The sequence below is a fragment of the Hypomesus transpacificus genome, chromosome 25 (assembly GCF_021917145.1).
Source record: "Hypomesus transpacificus isolate Combined female chromosome 25, fHypTra1, whole genome shotgun sequence".
NCBI classification, from domain to species: Eukaryota; Metazoa; Chordata; class Actinopteri; order Osmeriformes; family Osmeridae; genus Hypomesus; species Hypomesus transpacificus.
Window position 1 is genome coordinate 1,237,011 of NC_061084.1, and position 20,413 is coordinate 1,257,423.

Consider the following 20,413-nt stretch of genomic DNA (forward strand, 5'->3'; position numbering starts at 1 on the left):
AAGTTTCTGGTGGAGAACTTGGGAATGAAAAGCATCAAACCTCCTTGAGAGTCCATCGCCAGTAAAGCCATGTAAAGTCTACATGGCTCTGATCGCCAGATCTCAGGAAAGGGATTGACAAAGGAAGTATCCAATCCCGTCGTGACCTTATTTTCTGTCCAATGAAAAGCAGAGATGTAGTAAAAGGTCCAATAGCAACACTGCACATAGCAGTTGAACCTCCTTTGTAATGTTCACCCTTCAGTCAAGCAGGCGCCATCTTCTAGAGTAATAGTAAGCCAACCACCGCAAGAGTTGCGAAGGTTCTGTTTAGCTAATTGTCTGTAAATGTTAATAACCCGTAGTTTGGACCCGACACAATTCGACTTTACCAAATTTTGAGTACATTTTGAAATGGCTACGGGAGCAAATGCAACCCCTTTGGGGAAGCTGCACCCGAGTATTGGCGCTAAAAGAGGCTTCGATTCTGGGCCCGGTGCGGGTTTAATGCCTCCACCGGGTCCGCCTGTATCCTTTCCCCCTCTGCAGAATTTTCAACCCCCAATGCCAAACGTCTCGTTCCCGCAAGCAACCCAGTTTACCGCAGGGGCCGGTTTTCCGACTCTGGCTCCACAACCACCTCCAGTATCTGTAATGCAGACACAATCAGGTAAGATAGTTATTTTTTGGCTAGCTAGTAGTTAGCTTAGCTCCATGCAATGGTTAGCCCGACAAGCGAGTTAGCTAGTCTAGCTACCTATATAAAAAAAACAACGTGGGCCATTGAGGCCTGTGAATTGGCTCCAGAATACTGTATCTCTAAATTGCTACTTGATGTAAAGTTGGATCAGACAAAGATCAGATCTTGTATAGAGTATGATTTTAGCCTAGATGATGATTAAAGTTGTAACCTAAATGGTTGTTGCCAAAGCCATCTTATATGATGCTGATTTCCTGCATGTAACAAAGCGAACGCGTTCGTCATCATAACCTAGGAACATACTGCACTCAAACAACGAAAACACTGATGCACTTGTAAGTTGCCACGCATTATGTTATTTCCCCCCCCTTTAGACTTTGGTCTGAAAAAGGCCAGGAAGAGGAGTCGTTGGAGTAGTGAAACCCCCGACCAGAAGACTGTCATTCCCGGCATGCCTACAGTCATCCCTCCTGGACTGACTAGGGATCAAGAGAGAGCCTATATAGGTAATTGAATTGACATTAATATATTGATAGTTTTGGCGGTTGGTACATTGTGATAGAAAAAGTTGTCCTACAGCCACCAGCTCATATGTCCTAAATCTGTGTGGTTCGATGGTTCTAATTTTTGCATAATGTATTGTTCTACTGTTCATGTTCAATGCATAATTTCACCAGTTAGAGGTCATCGGAATGACACGCTATCATTGCACTTTCTTACATGCTTAAAAGATAAGCGCTGTCCTCAATATTTTGTTTTTCCTTAGCAAGCTCAATTTCTACAGACACTCTAACTGATGAAATGAAGTATTGTTATCCACTGAGTATACTAACTTGTTGATGTGGAATGTGAATGAAGGCAATTTCTTCCAGGAGCAGTTGTTCTCCTGTAGCAAATGTTTTTGTGGCAGCAGGTTTTGCATACTTTTTGATATCCATTCGCAAAAAAAAAAAAAACTGTTATAAATAGCTAGTGGTGTGAGACATCTACTGCTTGCTGTGTAGTGTCTTGGGCAGAAGCAGGTACTGTCTTGCTTGTCCCTCTATTTCATTCTCTGTTCCCCAGCATGTTGTCCTTGTGACATGCACTAAATATGACTTGTGAATATGTTGTGTGAGCAATGCTGCTTAAATGGCCAAATACATTAACACGTCAGTCAGACTTTTAACAATAGTTTGACATCTGTGATTACAACACAGTTATTATTACAGAGTTGAATCTGATAAGCTCAAAGTTAATGTTAGTTTGTCTACACCAGTGAACCCTAGTTCCTGATAACTACAGTATAAAGAATGACCAGTTTGGCCAATGCCAGCTAGCAGCAGTGTTGCACCACTAAACTGCCCCTGTAGACACTTTTTATGTGAACGTGAAGCAGGTGAGTCCACATCTTATGACCTTGTCAATAACATAATTTGTTATTGATATATGTTCAGTCACTGTTAAGATCGGTCTTCCTTGGTATGTGAGCATTCATCTCTGCCTACCTTGTTTTGTCACATTTACCTTTTTGTTTGCTCATTGACAAGAACGTCCTGTTAACCACGAGAGAGCTATTTAAGAAAAAATAGCAGTGAAATTCAATTCACAGGGACTGTTTTCATCTGTGGTGTAGCTTCCAGTGGAACCAGATTTATATTTGAGTCATTACTGAATCAATTGGGGAGTAGGGGGTATGAATTGGGACGACACCAGGGATGTTTTCTGTTAGTTATGAGTGATTCATTCTGTGCATGTGATGTACTTCCTTTTAATTTTCCCAATGAAATTCAATGATTGCTCAAAGTAACAGCACCCCCCATCTTTAGATGTACTGAAGTACAGAGTAACACTGAAGAAACTCCTATTTTATTGGGCTTATTGGTGGACCAAGAACCAGGCATCTCCCTTAAATGCCAAAGCCATGTTCCATGACTAATTCTGTAGTGGTAAACGGTAATTTACTCAGATTTGTGAGGTTTGAAATTTTGGCTGGCATTTTATGGAGACTTGGTCTTTTGATCCAATAAATGTTGCTACATGTAATTGAACCCTTCCACCATGACTGGGGTTCAAGATCGGCCCCTAAGCCATCCTTTAAACAAACTTCACAGAATGCTATTATCACCTTTTGATCAAATTTGTATATTATGTCAATGAATTATAGATATTCTGCTACATATATTTCCCCCCCCAGAAATGAGGAAGGGTTTTTCCATGTGTTTAGAATTACTTGCTAAAAAGTCAATTTGATCCCTCTTGTGTTTTAATGTTTACAATTCATTGGTCATCATAATCATGTTTTCCTTTGCCTCTCAAAGATAAAAGACAGTGCTCTAATTAATGCACTGTCTCCCAGTTAATGCTTAATTGTGGTAACCACATTTCTCTCCATCCCTCTTGTTTTTTTCTTTCCTAACCTGAATTCTTCCAGTCCAACTGCAGATCGAAGACCTGACTCGTAAACTGCGTACAGGAGACCTGGGAATCCCTGTTAACCCTGAGGACAGGTCGGGAAAAGTTTTAAACCCACGAACAGTAACATTTTTCTACCTTCTTGACGTTTCTTATGAAGCCTTGTGTTGGTGTTTGGTTGATCAAGAGTATCTCAGAAGATGCTCCACTTAGACATAAGTTTACAGGTTCTAGGTTAAATATTTGTTAGCTTTGTTCGTTAGTACAACACAACTTGTTACTTTTTAGTATGAAATTAGCTAGTTTTAAAGACAAGTTTATTTTAAGGTGGCTGTGTTGAGAGTTGGTTAAGTTATTCTGATTTCTTCACTTTTATGTGGAGGTGATCTGAGATTGCGCTTCTTTTGGCTTCTATTTTAATCTATGACTCATTTTTAATCAAACACTTTTTATAGATGCATTGTCCAATGACAGATTAGATCATTCTTTGCATTACTTATAGCTACTCTGTCATAAGACAATGCCTAACTGAATATTATACACATTTATGGAATATTATTTTTAGTTAATTAAGTAAAATGTTTAAAAGGCTTGAGTCAAATGATTTTGATTTCTGTCAATGTAGGATTGAATGTGATGTTCAAATAATTTAACAATGGTTTCAGTCTCCTACATTCATTGATGGAATTCAAATAAGCATTGAACCCAACCTTTTTGTATGATGTTGGGTGTAAATGTGGGGTGTGTGGTGAGGACTTGAAACTGTTTATTATGCATCTTGAATGACATTCATTCAGGCCTAAAGGTTTTTCAAAGTTTTCAGATGCGTTACTCTTTATCATAGTTAAAAGAGAGGACCTAATCATTTAAAAATAAGACCACATATCTTATTGGTTAATTCTAACCTACATATTGTCGCAGTATATGTTTATATATAATAATAACGTCTATGGAAGCTATTTATAGAAATATCGTACTTTTTGCCATAACTTGATGACTAGGTCCTGATGTGTTGCCGCCTTCCTGCCACATCTGTTCCTTTCAAATGATCCAACCACTCATAGGATCCATCAAAAAAACATGTCCAATCAACTATTAACAGTTGGATGTTTTTCCATTGGTCATTAATGGTTTTCCCATTATGAGTCCAACCAACGGGGTTTCACAGTATCCCAGGCAGACTGTTGGACCCTGGAGGAGAACTCATGGCCTTTCCAGAATCACCTCACTGGCTCCCATGTCCTAGTCAGAATAAGCATCTATTCCTGCAGGAAACGTCAATGTTCTCGCTGAGGGTGTGAATATATCTCTTTGTTGGCCACAGTCCCTGTCGTTTGTACATGATATAGGTTCTCATAATCTTTAATCAGACATTTCCACAGCGACAACATTAGGCTCATTCCAGGTCTTTTAATAAAGCCACCGCCCCACTGTAACTTGAGCCCGATGAGGTGGTGTTTCAGGTTGTCACCGTTGGAAGGTTCAAGCAGTAAAAAAAAAAAAAAAAAAGCCTAAAAAAGCAAACAGGAAGCTTTCCTTATTTTTTTTTCTAATCTTCCTCTCCTCTGAATTGTCCATGAAGCCAGGCACAAATGTCGCTCTCTGTGGGGAGCACAGGAAAAGGTTAACATCTAATCATGATTCCTTTTCTCTAACCCAAATTACCCCTCGTCACCCTAACCTTTTTCAAACACAGAGCCTCCTTATCGCAGCAAAGCAGGTTTTCGGCATCCCAGGGACAAGTTCGGATCCCTCTCCACGTCAACTCCAAACATGGCACCGACTCCCAAAGCAAACCGTTCTTTTTAGGAGTGCGCCGCCCCCCCCCCCCCCCCCCCCTCACGCCACCTGTTTTCATAGGCCTTCGTCCTGTATGTAGGTTTAGCTACGCTATATTTTTGACAGTTTGGCTTTCAACCATGGTGTCTGCCCCAGCAAAGTATATTCATCCCCCTCCAAATTCCTTATCCCCCTCTGCCCATACAGTGGTGGCACCTTAACTTAATTTGGATTCAGTGTTATTTTATGTAGGCCTCAACTCCCGCCCCCTGGTCAGCTTCTCAGGTGCTACGGTCTGAAGAAGCTTGTGGAATGACTATTCAGAACGCCTTGAGCATGTCACGTACTCCACAATGAGACTAGACCTTTTCATCCCCCTCCCACACTAGAGACCAACTGCTTACCGTAACCCATGTTTTTCTTGCTTCTCCTACCCGTCAATGAGAAGTGGCTCTGGGACACGATCAGGTGTTCCTCCAGTCGAGTGTTCATTCTGAGGCATAGCGAGACGTAGGGAATCTGTGGATGCTTGGCAGTGTTGTGGTTCCAGCAGCTTCACCTGGAGATTGAGTGTTTTCTGCTTGTCTGTCCCCTCCCCGTCCCCCCTGCGCAGGTCTCCCTCCCCGGAGCCCATCTACAACAGCGAGGGCAAGAGGCTGAACACACGGGAGTACCGCACGCGCAAGAAGCTGGAGGAGGAGCGCCACTCACTTATCACAGAGATGGTGGGACTCAACCCTGAGTTCAAACCCCCAGCAGACTACAAGTATGGGAAGCCTTAAAACACTGGATATCCTGTTTTTTCTTCTTCTCCCCTTTGGAATATATACATTAGAACTGAGTTAAATTTGTTGGCAAATTGTGTTACTATGGAATTGGGCTACTCAGGACTTAAATGACCATTGTCTTCCTCCTCCAGACCCCCGGCCACTAGGGTCAACGACAAGGTGATGATCCCACAGGACGAGTACCCAGAGATCAACTTTGTTGGCCTTTTGATCGGGCCGCGGTGAGTTAACATTAGCATTATGCTACCGTCTGGTGTAGCTATGATCTGGGACTTCAGTTGAGTGAATGGTGCCTCTGAGTCCTCCTTGACCGGGACTGTTGTTCTACACCTGGCAGTGGTAACACCCTGAAGAACATAGAGAAGGAGTGCTGTGCCAAGATCATGATCCGTGGCAAGGGCTCCGTGAAGGAGGGCAAGGTGGGCCGTAAGGACGGCCAGATGCTGCCTGGAGAGGACGAGCCGCTGCACGCCCTCGTCACCGCCAACACCATGGACAACGTCAAGAAGGCCGTGGAGCAGGTCAGGGTGCACCCAACCTGCAGCTACCTCACCCACCCACCCCCCCCCCCCCCCCCCCCAAACACAGCACCAGAGCAACCACCTCACCACGCCGTCTCCTCCAGGATTATACTGGATCTATAATATGCCTGTCTGGGGGGGATTATACCTTGATGTGAAAGGAGGTTAACGGTGTGATTTGCTGTGTAGATCCGTAACATCTTGAAGCAGGGTATCGAGACCCCCGAGGACCAGAACGACCTGCGGAAGATGCAGCTGAGGGAGCTGGCCAGACTCAACGGCACCCTGAGAGAGGACGACAACAGGTCAGCCATGATCTAACCATAAACCCAAGAGGATGGGATCCGGCCAACCAGGAAAAACTCTCACTGCAGTTTAGATTCCATGTCTCACTTTTGTGTTTTTTTTGTCTCTTTGCTCCCCAGGATTCTGCGTCCGTGGCAGAGCTCGGAGCCCCGCAGCATCACCAACACCACCCTCTGTACCAAGTGTGGTGGAGCAGGACACATCTCCTCTGACTGCAAGTTCACCAGGTGAGTCAAACGATTTCAAGGCTCTGGCTGCTAGTGTTCCGTTACTCTTAGTCAGACCCACTTTTTAACAAAGGAAACGGCGACCGTCGTCTCGCACTGAAACTGAGGTTTGCATGAAAGGAATCAGGATTTGAACGACCACTTCTAAGATCAGGGAGAGTCAAACTGCTAATCCCAAATCCTCACTGAATGGAGTGTTTTGTGCTTTCTTCCTTTTGGTGCGTCCAGTCCGTAGTTAACCTCCATGCTTCTTCCCCCAGTTCCTTTTCCGCCCAGAGGACAGGCGAGCCGCCCCAGTCGGCCCAGGACAAGGCCCGGATGGACAAGGAGTACCTGTCCCTCATGGCGGAGCTGGGCGAGGCCCCCGTGCCCTCCTCCGGTGGGGGACACTCCAACAACCACGGCCAGCGGGGCTCGGGGTCCAACAACAACCAATCTTCGGTCAGTTCTACCATCAACACACACTGGATTAGGCCTGGCTCCTGTTGCACTAAGGTCATAGGTCGTCTTGCAGACGTTACTTAGTTCTACATATAGATATATATGTAGATATAGATATATGAGACACGAGGCTTCCAGCTTAAGACAGTAGGAACTTGCAGTACATGAGTTAAGATATGTGTTTCCATTCAAGGCTAAGGCTATGTTTGAACTTGACTACCTCATGCTGTGCCCTAGAAGGAACTTTTTCTATGGAAACCATATTTGTACTTGTTTACTCCATTGTATCCAAGTCACTCTAACCTATCCACTTCACTTATTAGAACAACTACTCACTAAAATGGAATGGATTAATGATCCGAGCTTGTATTAATACAACTTCTTAGTCAAATCTGTTTGATAGTCTCTTCATTTTACCTCTGTCATAATTTTCCTCTTGGACATCATCATAACACACACACACGGTGTATTCAAAATATTCAGGTAGGTGTCTTATCTGTCTGTGGTCTTTCAACAGAGCCGACCTCCCTGGATGAACTCTGGCCCGTCGTCGGACAGAAACTTCCACAACATGCACAGCGGTCACGGTGGCCACGGTGGCCACGGAGGGCACCACAACTACCCGCCCCCTATGCCCAACATGGGAGGCCCCCCCATGTCCCACAACCCCAACGGCATGCCCCCTCCCTGGATGCAGCCCCCTCCTCCGCCCATGGGACAAGGAGGACCGCACGGACATCACATGGGTACGAGTCCACTGACAATGTGAACACGTCTGTCGCATCGTTAACTCGGCAAAGGTTCCTGACATGCGGTAGGCGAGGTAGACTAACCTAAATGTTTTCTCTGGGTTTTTTAACAGGTCTGCTGCCTCCTCCAATGAGCATGATGCCCCCCCCTCCTCCTCCTCCCAACAACCAGCCGCCACCCCCACCTTCAGGCCCCCTGCCGCCATGGCAACAGCAGGCCCCCCCACCGCCTCCGGCCAGCAGCATGGCCACCAGTTCACCTCTGCCATGGCAACAGAGTAAGAACACGGTGCACTCTCCTTGTTTGTTCGTCCGTGGAGCTCAGACACACAGCCAGTGTTCTCAGTCTAGGGAAAGCAGGTCAAGACGAGTGGCACCAAGAGTCTTGGGAGAAGGGCTCCCACAAGTGTGATGTTTTTGTATGCTACTTTTTAGATTTGATCTATTTTGATGGAGACTGATGAGATGGGAGGGCCTGCAGGAAATAGGCCTAGGCCGTAATCTGATGTCGCTTCCTGTCATTACAATGACAAGTTTCATGTGTGCCACTAACCGTGCTGTCTGTCCACAGATACCCCCACCACCTCCAGTCCTGGCTCTGGGAACCTGCCCCCCTGGCAGCAGCCCTCTGCCTCTGCGCCTCAGCCCCCTCCACCCATGGGCACCCCGGCCATGGTGCCTCCTCCGCCAGGCGTTCAGCCCCCTCTCCCCCCCGGCGCCCCGCCTCCTCCTCCACCCCCACCTCCCGGCTCCGCCGGCATGATGTACGCCCCGCCTCCACCCCCTCCGCCCATGGACCCTTCCAACTTTGTAACCATGATGGGGATGGGTGTCCCAGGTATGCCCCCATTTGGCATGCCCCCGGCACCGCCCCCTCCACCCCCCCAAAATTAATCGATTACAGCCCCTGGCCTGGTCCCCAGCCAACCGCAGAGCAGTGTCCCAGCAGATGTGGTTCAGCCCAGAGCTTCTCAAGCACACACTGATCACCCTGCTCTACCTACTGTAGTGCTCCCCAGACAGAGAGCTCCCTTCTACACAGAAAATGACAACCTGGGCTTTACTCTCTTACAGTGTCGGTAAATGTGCTGCAGAAAAGCGAGATGATGTGGTTGAATTGTACATTTGTTTAACTTAACTTTCTTTTTTTTCTTCTGTTTTTAACGTTGGATTTTGTGTCCTTAAACCCCCTGTGCTTAGAGTATGGTATGCATATATTTGGCAGGGTACCGTCATGGTTTTTCCTCTACTTTTACTTCTCATTCTGCAAATGACACAAAAAGACACGCTCAGTTTTTTGGCTCGACTATACATTTCTCTTCATGAATTGATTTTCAAGTTCAAACTTTAGAATTGCGATTGATCAATTTAAAATGTCCCCCCCCCCCCCTTCCCAATTACTTCATGGCCAGTTGTCAGGCATGCCGTTCGAGATAGGTCTCGTGAAACTTCACTGTACAATGCACCTGCTTTGGTTTCACTCAGATGGATATTTTTGTAACTGAACCAAATGAAGTGATGTTTCCAGTTCTCCCAATCTGTTGTTTTGTTACGCTGGCGTTTCTTTTCAGCTGCATTGCATCTATAACTCAGCTGTCCTTAGCTACATATGCTAATCCTTTTACCCAGATTTCCATGAAGCCGCAGGGGCCGGTGTCTAACCTGCTGCTGGTATTGGACGTGGCCTGGACTACCTACACCTCGATATTCTCTGTACATCCTCCTCCTCTCTCTTCTGTGGCAGTGTGCCGTGTTCTGATTTCTTCAGCACCATCACTATCCCTATTTGGTTCCTTTAGTTGCTTGAATTAATGAGAAAAAAACAAGAAACAATGTAACATTATACAATTGTATTTTTACTCTATTTTTGGAATTGGTTTGTCAGCCTTATGTTGTGTTGGGAATAGCCTGAATGAATAGAATTTGAATTGTTGCTCGAATGTTATTAAATTGATCATCTTTAATGATTTGGTTGTCTGTGTTTTCTTCTGAGAAGATCTAACACAAACATGTAGAAACAGTTGGAACTTAACCGCTGTTCCTTTGCTACTGTCATTAACAGAACTCCTGTCTAAATATCAATGACTTTGGCAGTTATACAACCTAGCTATACATAGTTACCCAGGGTCACATTCCTTAAGGGACGTAGCCTACAATGGGCCTGATATGCAGAGAGGGACAGTCATTGACATCTAGGCTGTAAGGGACAGATGACAGGAAATATACAGGCTACGTTCCAATATGGGCACTGTCATACGATTTAGTGTGCCAGAAATGTATCAGAATTCAGCAGTATGTAAGCAAGCTTGTCTCGGTATTTCTCCGCACAAAGGGTTGATTAGAACAGCAGTAGGACCGCGGAGACAACGGTATCGAACCGATGCGAACTGGTCTGCGTCAGTTCAAGGCGCGGTTATATAACGATGCCAAGCAATTTTGTGCATAAGCAACAGTGGGTTATGCACTTTGTAAGAGCAGCTGCATTATGCGATTCCGCATGATGCTATGTAGACAAAGCTGAACCCAAAGAAAATACCGAAATTAAGGAGCGACTTTTGAGCTGTGGCAACATCATGGAGGTCTGATGTCAACGCTCATTGCAAATAAAAATGGCTATGTACAAACCACTACGATTGTTTGTTTATCAAAATCTGAAACATTCTAGCGATTGCAGGTGTGACTAAACCGTGCCCGTCTATTCTCTGTTTTTTTTTATTGTTTTATTCAAAGACAGAAGTCATAGGATAATGTGTGCAAAAGAGACTAAAAAGCTGATATTGTTAGCCTATTCGTTAGGTCTTCTCTGTTCAATATTTTACTGGTCCTTTAATACGGAACAATTATGCAGGTGATGTTCCTTAACGTATAAACTCAATTGGGCAACAACTTTAGTAAAGCCCGCCCAATCTGGAAATAAATAATGAGCGGCAGATAAATCTGGACTGGACTGTCATACCAAACTGGGTCGGTACTAAGAGAAAACGCAGTGTGTGACGCGCTCGAGTCGACAGTCAGTCAGTTTATCCTTTCTTTCATCGGATATTCATCGTATGTTGTGTCGTTTGTTGCATCGAAATAATCCTCCAAAATGCCCAAGCCACTGACAGACCAAGAGAAAAGGAAGCAGATATCGGTGCGAGGGCTCGCTGGGGTGGAAAATGTTGCAGACCTCAAGACAAATTTTAATCGTCACCTCCACTTTACACTGGTAAAGGACCGAAATGTGGCGACCAAAAGAGACTACTACTTTGCTTTGGCCAACACCGTCCGCGACCATCTCGTCGGGCGATGGATCCGGACGCAGCAGCATTATTATGAGAAAGACCCAAAAGTAAGCAGCAGGGCTGTCGCAGTCAGTCGCACGCTCTCTCCTCACGTACGCCGCTGTCAAACTCAGTGCGGAACAAGGGCCGGGGTTGGGTTTCGTACAGTACTGTAGTTTTTCGCAGTTTGTTTGCTGATGCTGCCCTAAAGAATTGGAGCGCTTTTACATTAAATTAGCCCTAGGCTGTTATTTCTCTAATCGAGGAATTAATCGTAGCCATACCCTTTCTAACCAAAACGAATAAATGTCAATGTCAAATTTCTCTTGAGCGTTAAATGTCAAGCCAAAGCTTATAGCCTATGCGGTGCATTATATAATTATGTTTTTCTGCATCATTATGGATTATATCATTTTACGTTTCGGAAAATGTTTACATTGGCTATTGTCGAATAGCCTACATTTTATCCCATTGAAATACCTTAAATGGCAGCCAGATCCGGAAATGTGATATGTTCCTATTTAGACTTGTTGAAGGCCACTCAAATGAGTCAACTAGTTAAATATGCATTATGTAATATGATGTCCCAGTGTAGTTCATCCCTGTCCGAAATGTTTGAGAGAATGCTGTGTGTATTGATAGCCAACATCAAACCAATCTATTGAAGTCACTGACCTAAAGTGATAAATGGCCTGTGAAACAGGAAACATTTTGTCAATGCACTGGCTGACCACATCTCTTCTGAGCCCCGTTACTAGGTAGGATGTTTAATAGTACATGGTGTACTGTAACGCGTGCATCATTGTGCTGTGAGCAAAAACACGGGTCTTATTGATAATGTGCGTTCTAATTCATATAATTATATAATAACTATTATAACGGTAGTTGAACTGAAAAATACAATAAAATAGTAAGATTGTGATCTGAAAGATCATGGTTAAAGTGCCACAAAACAATCATGCAGTGTTTCCCCCGTAATGCTTTGGATAAACGGGCAGCGTACCCTGAGCGCATGGGTGCTCCTGAGCGCATGGGTGCTTTAAAGCAAGACAACGACGGTTTAACATACCTCACCAGATTCTTGTTCCCTATATGTTTATGAAATTCATAAATTATAACCATATAGTGCTACACGTTTTCCCTCCAAAATCATTCTTTTCAACATTCAGTTCCAGTGTTCCACTGTTGTTTGAGTATTAATAACCTGTGGCTGGCATCTCCAAAGACTGTCTAACCTTTGGCACTAGTATGCCTATTTATACACACCATGAAATGCCTTTGTCACTTTATCTCAAACAGATTGTATTATTTTTTTCCAAAGTCCAAGTTGATCCCCTTCACCATCCCCACCACTCATCATGTCTCTGAATTTAATTATTGAATTATCAAAGATCAGTCTTAGGCCCTGATATTCTTCCCAGCATGTCAACCAGGACAGTAAACAAAACATGCTTGGTCTTCAGAAATTCCACTGTGAGCTTTAGAAAATTACATATTCCCTAAATGATTTGGAACAAAAGTTGTTTACAAGCTACAATATTACAATTTGTGTGCTCGTGATACCGTGTGCCATAGCAACCACAATAGAACTCCACTAATGAAATCAGGTGGTTCAGATACAATTTCCACGGCACATGAGAACATTAAGTTATGAAAGCTTAAAGGTGAATTAAATCCATTATATAACAGTGACCATTGTTTTCTGCTAGTGATAGCTGGACACGGGTTGTATTCATGCCTGTGGTGGAGTCATACTCAACTCTGCCCATTCATGCTGGCTAGCCAGTGCTAGTTTACAAAGAATAGCAGTCTATTTGGCAAGATCTTGTTGCCTTGCAGCAGAGAGGATAATACTGTTTCCAAGGCAAACGACATGGGCACTTTACTCTTTAATTGGCTGAAGATGAACAAGTGCTGAGATGAAGTAACTACAGTAATATCATGTCATTGCAGCGGGTGTACTACCTCTCCCTGGAGTTCTACATGGGACGGACCCTTCAGAACACCATGGTGAACCTGGCCCTGGAGAACGCCTGTGACGAGGCCACATATCAGGTGAGGAACTAAGGAAACATCGCAGACAGCAGCTACGAGACGAATGATGCTTCCCAGATATATGTTAGTCTGTCACCATGTCAATGTTAGATGTGAGCCTAAGAAGGCACCACTTAGGTACTGCTTGTGCTCCTCAGCTGGGCCTGGACATGGAGGAGCTCCAGGATATAGAGGAAGATGCTGGTCTGGGTAACGGTGGTCTGGGTCGGCTTGCTGGTGAGTTCCTGGATGCCGTGTGTATAACTAGCTGCTTCTTCCTATCTTAAAATAGTAGCGAATGAGAGTGATGGTGAGTTCCAAACAACTTGCCTCACAGAATAATCAACCATCCGCCCATTGACACCCCACCCCATACGCTCCCCCCCCTCCCCCACCCTCTTGCACACACCCCCCCCCAAACACACCCTTGTGCCTCAGCGTGCTTCTTAGACTCCATGGCATCGCTTGGGCTGGCGGCTTACGGCTATGGCATCCGCTATGAGTTTGGCATCTTCAACCAGAAAGTTGTCGACGGCTGGCAGGTAGGACAAGTGCTGGATACATGTTTATAAGCAATACCATGGGCTGCGTACACTGTGTAACGATAGTGCCATGTGCCCTAATGGAAGTATGGCATATTCATAGTTAATATTTCCTTAATACCTTGACATCACTGAATCCCTATAATTCTTCACAGGTTGAGGAAGCGGATGATTGGCTGCGCTATGGAAACCCCTGGGAGAAGGCGCGTCCTGAGTACATGCGTCCCGTCCACTTCTACGGCAAGGTGGAGCACCATCCCGACGGAGTGAAGTGGGTGGACACACAGGTGAGAGAACACACACACTCATCCAACAGACACCTGATGATACTGTCCTGAACACCACTGAACTGCCCTCTTCTTAACAGGTGGTCTTGGCCCTGCCCTATGACACTCCTGTACCTGGCTACAGAAACAACATTGTCAACACCATGAGACTGTGGTCTGCCAAGGCTCCCTGTGACTTCAACCTCAAAGACTGTGAGTGCTTGATTTAAGTATTGCATCGTACTAGGTTAGTATAGGTTTATAAGGTTAGTATAGGTTATTATGTGTATTAGAGGTTTAGTATACTGTACTGTATTTTGTATATTATTTTGTATATTTAGGATGTTTATTATATTCTATGTTAAACCGAATACTTGTATGTTATGTTATGCCAGGTTGCTTTGCGTTGTCTTGTCCCAAGAATTTCAGTGTCCAGTCTGACCTTGTGTTGTTCTGTGCATCTGACAATAGAAGACTTGAACTTGATGTATTGCATATAAGTTAGTTTTTTTGGTATAAAACACCCATGATGCAACATTTAAGCAAGCGTTGCCAGTCATATAATTTCACAGCCATTGACAAACTTTTTTCTGGTTCCACAGTCAATGTCGGTGGCTACATTCAAGCTGTGCTGGACAGGAACTTGGCTGAGAACATCTCCCGTGTCCTCTACCCTAATGACAATGTGAGCGAAATGGTTTATTCTTGTTTCTACTCCCAGACAGACTCCTGCTTTGTCAATTGACATCAGTAGGCTTATTGTTTACATAACCATGACCCATACATCTGTAGTTAGATAATAATAATAATCAATAATGTATGTCAAGTTGAATCCAGAATGACTGGGTTTCCACCTTTGTGTTTGGATCCAGTTCTTTGAGGGCAAGGAACTGCGTCTGAAACAGGAGTACTTTGTGGTGGCAGCCACTCTACAGGACATCATCCGTCGCTTCAAGTCCTCAAAGTTTGGCTCCACAGAGGTGGTGCGCGTGGACCTCACCACCCTCCCTGACAAGGTGGGTCACCTTTGACTCTCACATCACAACCAGTTCATTTCTCGAGCACAACAGTGGGGGATCGCCGTGACGTCAAATGTCCTCCCTGTCTGCAGGTGGCCATCCAGCTGAATGACACCCATCCTGCCATGGCCATCCCAGAGCTGATGAGGATTCTGGTGGATGTAGAGAAACTGACATGGGAAAAGGTACATAGTCCTATTGCATATACCTACTGTACACTGTGTGTCTAGAAAAGGATCACTTATGCCACCCCCCCTCTCTCCTCCATCAGGCTTGGGACATCTGTGTACGTACCTGTGCCTACACCAACCACACGGTCTTGCCTGAGGCTCTGGAGCGCTGGCCCATTGACCTGTTCCAGAACCTTCTTCCTCGCCACCTGGAGATCATCTACGAGATCAACAGACGTCACATGGAGGTACAATAGGGAAAATCATCCGTCCGACCACACCATCGGAAATCCAAACTTCCACCAACCGCAGTTAATCTTCCTTAATTCCACGTGACATATCAGAGCTTCACACAGCACATTTTATCTCGAGGGGACTTGCCATTAGCTGTAATAGCATCACAAAACAAATGGCCGGTGTTAGTATAAAAAAAATAAACATTTGTCTCCTCCAGCGCATTGCTAAGCTGTATCCTGGGGACGAAGACCGTCTTCGCCGCATGTCTCTGATCGAGGAGGGGGACATGAAGAAAATCAACATGGCGCATCTGTGCATTGTGGGATCCCACGCTGTCAACGGAGTGGCCCGGATCCACTCAGACATCATCAAGTCCTCTATGTAATGAAAGTCAAGGATTCTTTTGCATCAAACTATTGGGTATAGAAACCACAACCGTAAAGGGGGCTACACAAGCAGTCACAATGTTATGTTTTAAGGTACAGTATATTTCTTGATTGGTCTCAACGTTGACGTGTTATCTGGTAATTCGCTATGTCCCCAGCTTCAAGGACTTCTATGAAGTGGATCCAGACAAGTTTCAGAACAAGACCAATGGCATCACACCCAGACGCTGGCTGGTCATGTGCAACCCTGGCCTTGCTGAAGTCATAGCAGAGGTGCGTTGCATTAATGAAATTACAGTCAAAGTGGATTAAGGCTCCATGATTTGCCGTTTTAGATGAATAGTGAGTGTTTCTTTGTATTCAGAGGATTGGGGACGATTATATGCGTGACCTGGACCAGCTGAAGAAGCTGCTCAAATTTGTGGATGATGACGCATTCATCCGCGATGTTGCCAAGGTCAAACAGGTAGGAGGAAAACAATGTCTAGGTTTGAAACACGTTTTCGTTCATCCCTATTGGTTGTTAGATGAAGTCAGTTTGTTTCATAGCTTGTACTTCACTCGACAGGAGAACAAGCTGAAGTTTGCCGTCTATCTTGAGGAGCATTACAAGGTGAAGATAAATCCCGACTCCATGTTTGATGTTCATGTCAAGAGGATCCATGAATACAAGAGGCAGCTTCTCAACTGCCTGCACATCATCACTCTCTACAACCGTGAGTCTGCCTACATTACCTCTATCAGTTAGAGACAAGATTACTAAGGAAAACGTCAAAAAGCTTATTTTTCTATCAGGTATCAAGAAGGAGCCTAACAAGTCTTGGACTCCCAGGACTATAATGATTGGAGGAAAGGTATGTAGTGTTTCAGATCAATGTTATTTGTATTTCATCTTTATCCAGATGCCATAATGAGTTATTGAGTTTCTACCAGGCTGCCCCAGGTTACCACACTGCTAAGATGATCATCAAGCTGATCACATCAATTGGAGACATCGTCAACTACGACCCAGTTGTGGGAGATCGTCTTAAAGTAATCTTCCTGGAGAACTACAAGGTCACTCTGGCTGAGAAAGGTAATCAGAGGGTTGAGTGTAAAGGTTTGGTTTTTACATAAAGTGCTGTATTATCTTTAACTTCTAACTGTGTGTCTCCCCCGTCTCTCCCCAATCCTTTTACTTATCTGTCTCTCCCTCACCCTCCGTCTCGCCTCAGTCATTCCTGCTGCTGACCTATCAGAGCAGATCTCCACTGCGGGCACAGAGGCCTCTGGCACTGGCAACATGAAGTTCATGTTGAATGGCGCCCTCACCATCGGCACCATGGACGGTGCCAACGTGGAGATGGCAGAGGAGGCTGGCGAGGAGAACCTCTTTATATTCGGCATGAGGGTGGAGGATGTGGAGGCAATGGACAAGATAGGGTAAGAAGTGAAAGTCTTTGGTTTGTACCAGAAAGGCCTTTTAGAAGATGCTTTTATATATAGGTAGTTGAAAGACCTTTGGTCTTTTATGATTATTATTTTTATATTGATAAATTGATTGAATCTCATCAGATATGATGCCAATGCATATTACAACCGCATCCCTGAGCTGAAGCAGGCCATTGACCAAATTTCTGGAGGTTTCTTCAGTCCCAATCAACCCGACCTTTTCAAGGACATTGTGAACATGCTGATGCACCATGACAGGTAGGTGACAATTGCTGACACTAGTGAAGAAACAATGTAAATTCTGGCCCACACATACTTTACTTTTATACACACACCAACACACCCTCTTTCTAACACATCGGTGTCTGCATTGCAGGTTTAAGGTGTTTGCTGACTATGAAGAGTACATCAATGCCCAGGATAAAGTCAGTGCACTCTACAAGGTCAGTATCTAAGTCCTTGCCTCTCTTCAACATGCTGATTTTGTCTGTCTTGTTTGTGCCTCTGAATTATTCACTCTCTTTTTCTCCGTCCTGACAGAACCCTAAAAAGTGGACCAAGAAGGTGATCCACAACATCGCTGGCTCTGGGAAGTTCTCCAGTGACCGTACCATCTCCCAGTATGCCAAGGAGATCTGGGGAATGGAGCCCAACCTGGAGAAGATCGGAGCCCCTGATGACCCTCGCTAAACCAGCCCTTCTCTGGTCCTTCCACAAAAATCTACAGAACTTGATAAATGGTTCGCTATAATTTCAACGAATGCCCTGTAACCTAGTTTATTTTTTTGTGTAACATGTGGCTGTATTTGTGGAGGAAGCGTAGCAAAAACCCTGACTGTGTTCAACATTAACATTGTATGGTGCTATCACTCTACATATGTTCCCTTGCCATTTACCAGCAATGCATAGTTGACAAACATTGTCACACTATATCACCATCACAATTTATTTGAAGCACTTATTCAGCAAATGGCTTGAGGAAAACGTCATTAATACCACATAGAACCAAAACCATTCTTTCCAATGGAAATGTAATGAAGAGAAATGTCAAAGTGGCTTACAAATTAAGTATTGCAATTATGCACATCCTCAACACTGTGGACATACAGTGTTAGTCTGCCAAGGAAACCACCCCTCTCCATGGTCTGCACCAAATGATATATTTGGTTGAAAGAGTTCTCTACTTTAAATCTGTATTTCAGTTAGATGTCTGTTTTGCTGATTATCTATGTTGAATGTATCTGTGTGTAATGTAATGCTTATCAGTAAAAAAAAAAAGTGATGGCATCTTAGCTGTGTTAGCATGATCCCATATGTTTAACAAATCACAAACACTGTATCTTCTGTCCCTGAAGTGGTCATTCAGTGAATGCTGTTAGTTCTAGAAAGGTATCCTTCCACTTTCTGCCTAATACCTCTTTAAGAGTGACTATGCCTTACGAAATTGTGTGTAGTAATTCTTACCTACCACCACTTATCCAAGTTGCTGTGTACAATTCTATGGTTCAACCACTGTATTTCACTGTCTGAAATCTTACCAATACTGTGTAGGCAGAACTGCAATGCCCAGAAACCACTGAAGAAAGGCTAGCATTGATTTATCTTATCAATAAAACAAGTTGATACTCGAACGTTTCCTTTTCTTTCTTCATGATCATCCAATGCTGTGACGGATTAAATGATGACGTAGGTAGCAGCCAAACCTATAAAGCTTCGCGCGTACTAGCTGACTGTCTGAGAAGGTTCTGCGTGGCCTTCTTGACTTCTTGAACTTCTGCCACTGCACAGAAGATTACCCCATTCATTTATTCATTCATTCATTCATTCATTCATTCATTCACTATGCCTAGTCTTCTACGGGTGCTTCAAAAAGTTCAACCGGTCATTTCACTGAGGACCCTGGCAATGAGCCAACGAGCAAGACTGAGCGGTAAACCGCCAAAAGATCATATCGGCGTTGTTGTAAGTAGTTTGTTAGCGGGCTAGCAAGCATGCTTTGTGTCAGAATTTACCGAAGGCTCCTCTCCAGTGGTGTAACATATACTACACGTGTTTCCGTCATAGACGTTCCACATATGACTTAAGGTGGATCATTCATTGTTTTTGCAGGAATCGGTGTTCGTGTTGGGTGTCATGTCTCTCACTATCCTCGGACCGGCCGGATGGATCCTAGCAAATGTGGAAGAATACAAGAAGCGCTCCTGATGCCCTCGCCATTCGTGTAGGCCTTGTGTGTTGACTGAGAAGGTAGCCTAGTAAGCCTTAATATTAAAGCTTTGTTTACGTATATACGTAGTTTTTTGTCTTTTTAAGCGTTTGTGTTTAAGTTTGTGTACTGCCACCCGATGTTCACAAGCCAGCTCTCGTGGATTAACGGGCCACGAGTATCTTGAGACACCCCCTATCAGCATGTTTCTTGCTGTTTTGAAAAGTATGCGACCGGCCTCACCACCTTTTTGCCCACAGTCATTTGAGGGAGCTAGGAACAGAGAACCTTCACTATAGATGCAGCTGCTGGGCAGATCTCCAGCCTAGGGCCACATGCCAGCCATCGCTCTGGCTCCACCTTAGTCCACACAAAGACCGCTAGGGGAACAAGGCATGCATCCCACTATCAACAAGGTTCAAACAGGGTTCCACGAAAAGGGACAGCATCTCACGATGAATGTTATCCCAGTTAAACAAGGGAATTCAAGGCTGTTTAATCCCCCCCCAAACACACAGTTGTAAACATTCATTTGTATAGGTCTTCAAGAGCATCTTAACATTTCCAGCTTATGGCATAAAAAATAAGATGTAATTTAATATTTAAAAGTTATTGTATGAATCTAAGCCTAATGTAATTGCTTATTTTACATATTATCCACATAAGGGCATTTCATGCCAGTCTAAAGAGGGCATTAATTTAATACTGTGTAGGGTGCAGTAGTGACTCAGTTGAAGTGAGCGTACACTGTTAAACTATATTTTACTAATATTCATTGATAGTTGTAATTAATAATTCAATATCAGAAGTCTAAAGGAAATTCTGGTTGATTTGAACGAAACAATTTTTTACTAGTATGCATGATAACATTTGTGTGTTTGAGGCAAATTCATGTCAGTGATGTAAGACATTCGCCTTATGCTGACTACAATTAAAATGTAGAATTTCTTTACGATAAATGTAAATGCTCTAGGA

The 20,413-nt window shown here is 44.2% G+C and overlaps 2 protein-coding genes across 3 annotated transcripts; both read left to right on the top strand.

The window, feature by feature from the left end:
* The first annotated feature begins 228 nt into the window (after positions 1-228).
* On the top strand, positions 229-9,852 carry sf1 (splicing factor 1). 2 transcript variants are annotated; one of them, XM_047049360.1, is made up of 12 exons: positions 229-649; positions 1,054-1,185; positions 3,093-3,168; positions 5,466-5,618; positions 5,772-5,861; positions 5,978-6,161; positions 6,351-6,466; positions 6,587-6,694; positions 6,955-7,135; positions 7,653-7,881; positions 7,998-8,162; positions 8,456-9,852. In XM_047049360.1, exons 1-12 carry the CDS (start codon positions 394-396, stop codon positions 8,776-8,778), a joined length of 2,013 nt encoding a protein of 670 aa, XP_046905316.1. In that variant the 5' UTR covers positions 229-393; the 3' UTR covers positions 8,779-9,852. The 2 variants fall into 2 exon arrangements, with proteins under 2 accessions (XP_046905316.1, XP_046905318.1); XM_047049362.1 differs by lacking the exons at positions 229-649; positions 3,093-3,168 and having other exon boundaries at positions 1,099-1,185.
* Positions 9,853-10,800: 948 nt separating this feature from the next.
* On the top strand, positions 10,801-18,860 carry LOC124487105 (glycogen phosphorylase, muscle form). Its single transcript, XM_047049160.1, has 20 exons — positions 10,801-11,215; positions 13,101-13,202; positions 13,340-13,418; positions 13,620-13,723; positions 13,879-14,010; positions 14,091-14,202; positions 14,592-14,674; positions 14,862-15,005; positions 15,101-15,193; positions 15,280-15,426; positions 15,633-15,796; positions 15,960-16,074; positions 16,166-16,267; positions 16,370-16,517; positions 16,597-16,655; positions 16,735-16,876; positions 17,016-17,223; positions 17,356-17,490; positions 17,609-17,675; positions 17,773-18,860. Exons 1-20 carry the CDS (start codon positions 10,973-10,975, stop codon positions 17,920-17,922), a joined length of 2,529 nt encoding a protein of 842 aa, XP_046905116.1. The 5' UTR covers positions 10,801-10,972; the 3' UTR covers positions 17,923-18,860.
* Positions 18,861-20,413: the final 1,553 nt, after the last annotated feature.